The 10,988-nt window shown below is 31.1% G+C and overlaps 2 protein-coding genes across 2 annotated transcripts; one reads left to right on the top strand and one right to left on the bottom strand.

Annotated features, from left to right (window-relative positions):
- Positions 1-5,230: 5,230 nt before the first annotated feature.
- Positions 5,231-6,782, bottom strand: LOC119689122 (UPF0605 protein CG18335-like). The gene is made up of 4 exons (XM_038103869.1): positions 6,643-6,782; positions 6,153-6,567; positions 5,891-6,068; positions 5,231-5,760 (listed from the first exon to the last, which is right to left on the bottom strand). Exons 1-4 carry the CDS (start codon positions 6,711-6,713, stop codon positions 5,405-5,407), a joined length of 1,020 nt encoding a protein of 339 aa, XP_037959797.1. The 5' UTR covers positions 6,714-6,782; the 3' UTR covers positions 5,231-5,404.
- Positions 6,783-8,664: 1,882 nt separating this feature from the next.
- On the top strand, positions 8,665-10,217 carry LOC119689102 (UPF0605 protein CG18335-like). The gene is made up of 4 exons (XM_038103840.1): positions 8,665-8,804; positions 8,880-9,294; positions 9,379-9,556; positions 9,688-10,217. The coding sequence occupies exons 1-4, from the start codon at positions 8,734-8,736 to the stop codon at positions 10,041-10,043; spliced, it is 1,020 nt and encodes a 339-aa protein (XP_037959768.1). The 5' UTR covers positions 8,665-8,733; the 3' UTR covers positions 10,044-10,217.
- Positions 10,218-10,988: the final 771 nt, after the last annotated feature.

The raw sequence follows: 10,988 nt of genomic DNA, 5'->3' as shown, positions 1-10,988 counted from the left end.
CTTAACAACAACAACAACAGAAACAACAACAGCAACGAATGCTAGAGAACTAACAAACAAAGCAATTGCCCTACAGCATTACACATTATCCAATAAGTGTTTGTGTACGGGAGCGCAGCCAGTAGACTAGTGTAAAATGCGATTTGTAGCAATGAAACCACTCATCACATCAAAAGTGACACACTCTAGTGTGCGGGTAAAGTAGAATACGCTGCCGACATAACCAACAATCCCCACTGAAGTTTTACAGTTTAAAGTTGCCCATACGCACTCAGTAAGACGAAACAGGTAAGCTGCTTTCAAGCACCCAGCAGGAAAAGTTAGTGCTCACTGCTTGTTTGTATAGCAAATGACATACTCTTTAGAAAAAGCTTTTTTCTACTATACTATAGGGTTTCCATATCAGAGTAGTAACATAAGCATAATTGTGTATGTTCGGCTGTGTGTTTTATCCACTGGGCATATTTGAGTGCGCAGTCCTGTCGGGACTGAAAGTAAGAATGTTTAGAAAAATTGTTTATGTTAATGGGTCACATTGCACAAATTAAGTGCACTATATATAATTGCAAAAGTAGCGACTTTAAGTGCTGAGGTAATGAACAAATGATAACAGTGTAAGGAACAGTGTAAGCAGGATTAATGTTTTTGCACATTACAATTAGTTTTTCAGTGTTAATAGAATGTAATTAAGGACAATATAAAAGAACCAAACTAAAATGTTTTGTCCATCTTTGTGATAAATTTTTTTCGCAAACAAATTAGTATCACAAAAGTGATTCGGATTCGTCATATATGTTGTTATCATCACAAAGATCCAATCAAAATTTTTAGCGGATCTAATATATATATGTATGTACTTATGTGACTTTCACTTTCACTACTTATATCCATTTATGCGTTAAACACTGTATAATCTCATGTATGCTTATAGTGTTCGTATAGTACGTATAATAAACTATTCTAAGCCCAACTACGTATTGATCTAATTAAAAACTGTATCTATTGACTTAGACAGCTGCTGAATACGTTTAATATGACCATTCACAAGGGTAAACGAACAACTTGATTACGGTGAAGTAGTTAAATCAATTTTCCACTACATAATAATTGACATATTTCCCTTAGGTTGTGTGAGTTAGCTTTTCCGTCCTCATATCAAACGTGAATATGACCACTACAGTGCGGGACAAATTGTATGAAGCAGTAATACTCTTCAATGAAGAAAACAAGCAAATTTGTTTAACGAAATTAAGCCAATTACATCGAGTACTAGGGTAGAAAGCTGGTATTGTCGGACCAAAATGTGTAAAACGCGGAAATGTTGTCAACAAAGTAACCAAAACAAAGGCTACGCAAAAACAACAAACCCAACTGAACAACAATGACGGCAACAAGAACCACAGAGGCAGTTAATAAAATCTGTTGCAATTTCAGTTACAGCAAAGCTTCCTATACAATTTTGTTACCAAAGGATTTTTTAAACGTTTAACGTTTTGCATGTACATAGCGCCATAGCACCAAAGTACAGAATATACATAGTATACTATATATCCTAACATCCGCAGGATAATAAAAAAAAAAATAAAATATTTTTAACAGCGGTCTTGTTTGTTATATTTTATATGATTGTTATCAAGTTTTTTTTTTTAATTCATTATTATCAAACTTTCAACTTTGGCCATTTTTTTGTAAGTGTCAAGAACTTTTTAATGGTTTTTAATATTTAAAAAATATTTCGTCACAAAATAAATTAAAGGAAAATATAAAATTTTGAACATATTCGACACGCGCTTACAACAATGCATACAACTATAAGATAATTGCTATATGGACTGCCTTACAGTCTGCATATAACTTCATACTGCATTTCTTCAATACAGCTGAAGAAACATGAAAAAAAAATAAAATACATTCTTAAAGCAACAACAAAGTATTGTAAAGTTTTGTTTGTTGTTATCAAAAAGATGACAATATCACTGAGAGACTATAACTACTTTACGAGACAGTAACCTGACCTGTAAGATTGGAGTGGCGAACTTGTACAACAAAGACCACTTGATCGCAAAATAAAGGTACGTTGTAATAATATGAACAGTAGGTAGTTCCAATCTGCCTACCTAGACTGAAGGATGGAATAGCAAATGTATTGACTGTTTATATCGATATTTTAGCAAAACTAAATACAGTAGCAACTTTATTAAGCAACTTCTAATTAAGCTCTCTCTCTACCAACTAAAATGAAAATATATTTTTCATCAAAATAAAATTATGTGTTTTCCGAAACCGATATAACTTCTTGACTTATAATAACATAGCAAAGACATAATTTGTGCCATTTATCTTGATAGACATTGATATGTTTAAGGCGTCAAGTGCTGTCTAGAATGAAACATGTACAATATGTTATCAGAGCTCCATAAGTATTTTTAAAAAAAAACTAAAAACCTTAGGTAATAACTTTTTTTTAAAACCATTTTATTATTATTTAGAAAAACATAACACCATTTGATTGGACACCGAGAGTTAATAATGTAATAATGTAAATTTTTAATAAATAACACTACTAATTTTTGTTAAAATTTTTTTCTTTTAATATATAATATTTTTAAACTTGCATATATTAGCTTTATAAACCTAAAACATAATTCGGCTTTTATTTATACCTATATAAAGGTTTGAATATAATAAAATCTTTACTATGCATTCAATTTTCTACTTTCTACTAATATAGTAGACATCTCATAAGTAAAAATTTAGAAAGCTAGACATACATATTAATAATACTATATCGCTGTGATGAAACGCCTCTTACATGTATGCTCAGTTGTGATCTCACCAATCACAACTACCATAACAATTTGTCTCTGTTCTCCCAATAATTTGAATTCCTGTGCTAAATAGATATATATACAGATTTTTTTTTCTGTTTTCACTTGCAGCAAACTTCCTTTGTGATTTACCAACTAAAGAACATCATAACTAGGCACTCAGCCTTACAGTGGAACCCTCAACGCCCAAGAAACAGTAGTCGGCACAAAATGACTTGGCGCGGATTTATCAACAAGGAGACCACTGAGCCTTTCAGCGAATTAAACCGAGATCTCTGGAAGCCTTTTGTAGACAGCCAAAGTTCTTATTTGCTTCATTGTAACGTTTAAGCAGGTCAATAGTAATAATAATATGTTTTCTCGTACCACAAGTAATTGTAAATAAAATCGCAGAATTATGTTGTTAAATAACTTCAATGCTTTAGCCAATTTACAATAAAAGTGTGATAACAAAAAAATATTCACTTGCATGGTGCATTGCGATAGTTTAGTTAGACTAATACGAATTTCAAGAACATTTTTGAATGGCATATACCAATTAAAATGGCAATAGTTCGACCATAATTTTATAGTTGTTCGTTAATAAAATTCATAGCTACGAATTTTTTGGGGTCTCTTCGCATAAACACGATATTTTGCCTAACCCCACAAAAAAATTATACCGGTGACAAAAAGTATGATTTTGGTTGACAGCTCACATCACCAAAACATCAAGGAACTATCTTGACCAACAAAAACACATAACACTTTATGCGTCTTGTGGCACCTACGGTGCTTCAGTTATATATCTTCATATATAACTATATATCTTCATATTCATGAAATCAATTTCATACAAAAAAAAAAAATAAACAAACTTAAAGTAAGTGTAGTGAACAAAAATATAGATCTGCCACACAATCAGATCAAAAGTCACATTAAAGAAAGAAATGTCTTTTCATAACCTAGAAAACACATGATTTTAACAAACCTTCAGTAATCCAATAAAGAGAAATAAATCAGTACATTGTACTATACTATAATTAACTGAAACAATCCAGCAGAAAATTAAAATTTGCTCTTGAACCAATACACCGTTAAAGCATACTTTATAATAAACAATTATTAAACTTATTAATACACAATCTACTAACTCATATCATACGGATTTTATAGAATTGAAATAGTAAAGGAAATAAGAATTAAACTCTTATTCCGAATTTATGTGAACGAGTATACTAATATCTTTATAACAGCACTAATTTTTACTTAAGAATTTTTTCTTCTGCCACAAGAAATCTATTTCGAATAAAAAAGTGGATTATAGTGAGAATAGTTTTAAATGTACAAAATTATTCTTATATTATTATCGATAGCGAAATGGATTGCACTAGTCAAGAAGTCAAGGAATCAAAGAGTCAATACTCAGGACCCAGTAAGTAGAAAATATACAATCTTTCATAAGAATTCGGTAATTTATTAAGATAAATTACTTAGTATAGATTTAATATACTATACTATAATTAAATGAATCAATCAAGCTGAAAATTATAGCAGAAGATTAAGACTTGCACTTGAACCAATACACCGTTAAATCATACTCTATAATAAACAATTATTTAACTTATTAATACAGAATCTACCAACTCATATCATACGGAATATAAAGTCGAATTTGTTGTCGAATTCAATTATATATCATGTGTGCATATGTAATACACATGTTATATTTTTATGTATTTCAGTATTTTATGGATCATTATTTATTATTATTTTAAAGAACTCAAAGACAATAGTTATATATGTATAAAATATATTTGGCCTTGCATTAGGATCAAAAGAGGCAACTTAATATTAGTTATTATGTAGTATTAAAGTTAATCATTCAATAAAAAATCGATCTACATGACAAACATTCACTAAATATATGCAATTATAAGTTTATGTGAGATAAAAAAGTAATTCTATATATTCTATATAACTATAGAATATTTACATATACGGTACACTGCAGTATCTAGCCCGGTTGGTCTTATACGGATTTCAAAAGTATTTATATATGGAAATGATCATTTAGCATACTAGAAAGAATTGTTATTTCGAACAACTTTTTAACTATGCCACATAACAACATGGCTTATGCCAATTAATTAATTAATGTAAAAAGTTAAGCACTTTTAACCCTGATAGTTGAAGAATTAAACTATATCGACGTTAAGTATAGTAGAAAATATTGCTCAAAATGAATCGATTTTACTTATCCGTTATGAATCACACTTATATACTTATCAGCTAAATGCAGTGAGTTCAGTTTCTTCTCAAACTTAATATAAATTATTCGGACCCTTTCAGATACCCCTTGACGATGTTGGGAAACACCATTAAATTCTCGGGTATAAAACAAAATATAACAAAATACCATATAACAAAAGATGACTTTTTATTGCTTTATTTGATACAAAATATAAGACCAGAAAACCTGCTCAATACACATTCTATTTTATGAATTTTTTTCGTGCCTCGAATTTGTGTCCAGTTTTAATAGTATTTTTTATAGATGGAATAGACGGAATGGTCAACAGAAATCAGAATAATAATCAATAATATAGATTGAATTTGCATTCCCCTAAATGAGTTCTAGCCTTCCTACTAGCCTTGTTGTAGGTTTCGCCTAGAGAGTAATTCAAACCAGGAACATGACCACCATAGCTCGACATAACACCTGTTTTTGGATATACTAGGAAATCTTGCTTGAAGCTAGCCATATAATCAGATGCACATGGATTATGGAACGGCTCACATGCATTAAATAGAGCACCATCGCATTTCGGGCAAGGTTCCAATCCTCGCATTCTATCTCGTAAATGAATGAAATCTCTCAAAGCGAACTTATTTAAGATAGCTTGAGTTAAACCAAAACGGCTACTTGCCATTGGTACATGGCCCGCATAACCTGGAAGCATAAGATATACAAGACATTATTAACAGATATATTTAGATTGTGATGGATTACTAACTATATAAAAATAAATATATACACTTCAAGCATGTGTATTAAATGCATTAAAATATGATTTACTTACCCGTCATTAAGTACTTCTGAACGTCTCTGTTATCCAGGTAAGGTATAGGAGTCTCCCGTGCATATCCAGTGTCAACAATTTGTCGCTTGCCATCACAAGGTGGTTTCGGATCAAGTTTAATGGTAGCTGACGTGGGTGTAGTTTCCATCAATGGTGGCCTATATTTAGCCGAAGTGATCTGAAATTAATATATTTTATTATAACATATTATATGTGTACTTCAAATCAACATTATTATCTACTATTTTATGTGATTACTTACGTATCGCTCGTGCGTTTTAGTTCTGAAAACACCTAACCCGGCATTCAACACATCTCTATGCGCTAATGTTCTTCGGTGGCAATTGTCGCTATGGACTCTAGCATTTAGTGCAATCACTCCATCTTCTGCCGCTGCCAAGAAACGTTTTCCAACTATTGTATAGTACTTAGGTAAGTGACCACCATAACCTATCAATATCGGATGTCTGTATTTAACATCGCGTTGATGTTCACGTTCCTCTAATATACGCAAAGTTTCTGGATTGGGATCACTGTACACGGGTTTTTTAGCTCTGACCTCGGTGAGTATGTACTTTGGAGAATGATATGTACATCTATTAACCAATAAGTCATAGGTCATAGCGCCATACGATTTACCATAGTATTCCTTTGCACAGGGACAGTGACCAGTGTACCTTGATGGTTATTAATCGTACACATTTCAATTGAACAATAAATTTTCGAAGAACACATAGTTAACATGTACTTACCCAGGTATAAAATGTGGGTCTGGCGAGGATTCGGTAATTGCATTTCTGGTTTTTACACTTGACTGCTCCATGTTTGCACTTTTTTTTGTCTTGTTTTACTACATAGAATTTTGATGTCTACTAAAACAATTTTACTACATAACTGTGATAAACATTTTTATTTCAAATACTTTAAATATTTTTTTACATATATTTTCAAGGCCTACTTGAGCATATACTTCAATGGATCACAGAATTAAAAATATTAAAAACGAGTTCAAATGTAGATTAATAAAACACATTTGATTCAACTATTCAGCAGTGCATTTAAGAACCCTCTTAAATAAATTAATGTACTTCAATCAACGTTTGCTGTACGTATGTCATACAAGATTCCGATGACTTGATCAACAGAACTTAAAATATGTGGTAAAAGATAATAACTTAGTCTTTGGTATGACGGTTAAAAGATTTAGATTTAAGACAATTGATATTACAATTTATATCACGAAATTCATGACTTTCAAAGGAACGGAAAACAGATCAAAAAATATTATAGGTGAAGCAAAATAATATACTCAAATAGATCAAAAGTAATATAGCGAGTATTTTCAATTAAATATTCAAAATAGCAAAAAGAAAAGATTTCATCAGTCTATATGAAATCAATCTATAATTTGTGACCTTATCTGGTTTTCTGGTTATCTGGTTATCTGGTCATCGGGTCTTTGTTGTATAACATATTAATTTGGATTTTTATATTTAGTTAAAGGACCCAAACAAAGCATACGTTAAATGTTTTTTTGAATTCATAACAAATCACACTTCTTGGACTGTACGTACACAATAACAGCTTTTATAAAGTTTTAATTGGATGTGTAGTATTTTTCTGGATTTATCTAATTTGTTGCGTTAATTTTAAGGTATGCCACTACTGTTGTGTCTTGTAGTGGAAATATTTTGCACTTAATTGGATAATATTTTGTTTGGACAATAATTTTTATAATTCGAGTCATGTGAACGTTCAAAGATATTCATGCTATTGTAGCAATGTCATTTCTATTTATTACAGGGTGCTAATTAGCGTATTTGAACATAAGATACTACTTTATTAAAATTAAATTCATGCATATATATTAAGTCTCTAGTTGTATATCGGACCTTGTTCAAGTTCATGCAGACGTAGATATAGATAACATAGATGTTTTGAAAACAACATATCACGTGTTATCGAAGCAGTTGTTATTAACGTACTTTAAGTTTAAAGGTTAGTGTTCTACAAATATATACAGTAAGTTTATGGGTGTGCAGAATTTAGTTTAGTACTAAATGATTCTCTTCATTTTCAACTTTTCGAAATGCATTTTACACATTTTATCAATTTATGTATTATTTAGTTCTCTGCTTGCTAGTTCAGAATAAATGAATATCGCAGCTGTGTTACATTGGTAGCATGCTATGACAGTAACTTTGCAATAATTATATGCTCTCCTAATAATATTGCCGCATGAATCCCAAAAATCTATTTAACTTAAAAATGCTTTCAATTTTGACTCCTCGTAAAGTTTTACATTGAGTTTCTTTTTGCTATTTTGAATATTTAATTGAAAATACTCGCTATATTACTTTTGATCTACTTGAGTATATTATTTTGCTTCATCTATAATATTTTTTGATCTGTTTACCGTTCCTTTGAAAGTCATGAATTTCGTGATATAAATTGTAATATCAATTGTCTTAAATCTAAATCTTTTAACCGTCATACCAAAGACTAAGTTATTATCTTTTACCACATATTTTAAGTTCTGGAATCTTGTATGACATACGTACAGCAAACGTTGATTGAAGTACATTAATTTATTTAAGAGGGCTCTTAAATGCACTGCTGAATAGTTGAATCAAATGCGTTTTATTAATCTACATTTGAACTCGTTTTTAATATTATTAATTCTGTGATCCATTGAAGTATATGCTCAAGTAGGCCTTGAAAATATATGTAAAAAAATATTTAAAGTATTTGAAATAAAAATGTTTATCACAGTTATGTAGTAAAATTGTTTTAGTAGACATCAAAATTCTATGTAGTAAAACAAGACAAAAAAAAGTGCAAACATGGAGCAGTCAAGTGTAAAAACCAGAAATGCAATTACCGAATCCTCGCCAGACCCACATTTTATACCTGGGTAAGTACATGTTAACTATGTGTTCTTCGAAAATTTATTGTTCAATTGAAATGTGTACGATTAATAACCATCAAGGTACACTGGTCACTGTCCCTGTGCAAAGGAATACTATGGTAAATCGTATGGCGCTATGACCTATGACTTATTGGTTAATAGATGTACATATCATTCTCCAAAGTACATACTCACCGAGGTCAGAGCTAAAAAACCCGTGTACAGTGATCCCAATCCAGAAACTTTGCGTATATTAGAGGAACGTGAACATCAACGCGATGTTAAATACAGACATCCGATATTGATAGGTTATGGTGGTCACTTACCTAAGTACTATACAATAGTTGGAAAACGTTTCTTGGCAGCGGCAGAAGATGGAGTGATTGCACTAAATGCTAGAGTCCATAGCGACAATTGCCACCGAAGAACATTAGCGCATAGAGATGTGTTGAATGCCGGGTTAGGTGTTTTCAGAACTAAAACGCACGAGCGATACGTAAGTAATCACATAAAATAGTAGATAATAATGTTGATTTGAAGTACACATATAATATGTTATAATAAAATATATTAATTTCAGATCACTTCGGCTAAATATAGGCCACCATTGATGGAAACTACACCCACGTCAGCTACCATTAAACTTGATCCGAAACCACCTTGTGATGGCAAGCGACAAATTGTTGACACTGGATATGCACGGGAGACTCCTATACCTTACCTGGATAACAGAGACGTTCAGAAGTACTTAATGACGGGTAAGTAAATCATGTTTTTAATGCATGTAATACACATGCTTGAAGTGTATATATTTATTTTTATATAGTTAGTAATCCATCACAATCTAAATATATCTGTTAATAATGTCTTGTATATCTTATGCTTCCAGGTTATGCGGGCCATGTACCAATGGCAAGTAGCCGTTTTGGTTTAACTCAAGCTATCTTAAATAAGTTCGCTTTGAGAGATTTCATTCATTTACGAGATAGAATGCGAGGATTGGAACCTTGCCCGAAATGCGATGGTGCTCTATTTAATGCATGTGAGCCGTTCCATAATCCATGTGCATCTGATTATATGGCTAGCTTCAAGCAAGATTTCCTAGTATATCCAAAAACAGGTGTTATGTCGAGCTATGGTGGTCATGTTCCTGGTTTGAATTACTCTCTAGGCGAAACCTACAACAAGGCTAGTAGGAAGGCTAGAACTCATTTAGGGGAATGCAAATTCAATCTATATTATTGATTATTACTCTGATTTCTGTTGACCCTTCCGTCTATTCCATCTATAAAAAATACTATTAAAACTGGACACATATTCAAGGCACGAAAAAAATTCATAAAATAGAATGTGTATTGAGCAGGTTTTCTGGTCTTATATTTTGTATCAAATAAAGCAATAAAAAGTCATCTTTTGTTATATGGTATTTTGTTATATTTTGTTTTATACCCGAGAATTTAATGGTGTTTCCCAACATCGTCAAGGGGTATCTGAAAGGGTCGGAATAATTTATATTAAGTTTGAGAAGAAACTGAACTCACTGCATTTAGCTGATAAGTATATAAGTGTGATTCATAACGGATAAGTAAAATCGATTCATTTTGAGCAATATTTTCTACTATACTTAACGTCGATATAGTTTAATTCTTCAACTATCAAGGTTAAAAGTGCTTAACTTTTTACATTAATTAATTAATTGGCATAAGCCATGTTGTTATGTGGCATAGTTAAAAAGTTGTTCGAAATAACAATTCTTTCTAGTATGCTAAATGATCATTTCCATATATAAATACTTTTGAAATCCGTATAAGACCAACCGGGCTAGATACTGCAGTGTACCGTATATGTAAATATTCTATAGTTATATAGAATATATAGAATTACTTTTTTATCTCACATAAACTTATAATTGCATATATTTAGTGAATGTTTGTCATGTAGATCGATTTTTTATTGAATGATTAACTTTAATACTACATAATAACTAATATTAAGTTGCCTCTTTTGATCCTAATTCAAGGCCAAATATATTTTGTACATATATAACTATTGTCTTTGAGTTCTTTAAAATAATAATAAATAATGATCCATAAAATACTGAAATACATAAAAATATAACATGTGTATTACATATGCACACATGATATATAATTGAATTCGACAACAAATTCGACTTTATATTCCGTATGA

Source organism: Teleopsis dalmanni, chromosome X (genome assembly GCF_002237135.1).
Source record: "Teleopsis dalmanni isolate 2A chromosome X, ASM223713v2, whole genome shotgun sequence".
NCBI lineage: Eukaryota > Metazoa > Arthropoda > Insecta > Diptera > Diopsidae > Teleopsis > Teleopsis dalmanni.
This window is presented reverse-complemented; position numbering and strand designations above follow the sequence as displayed.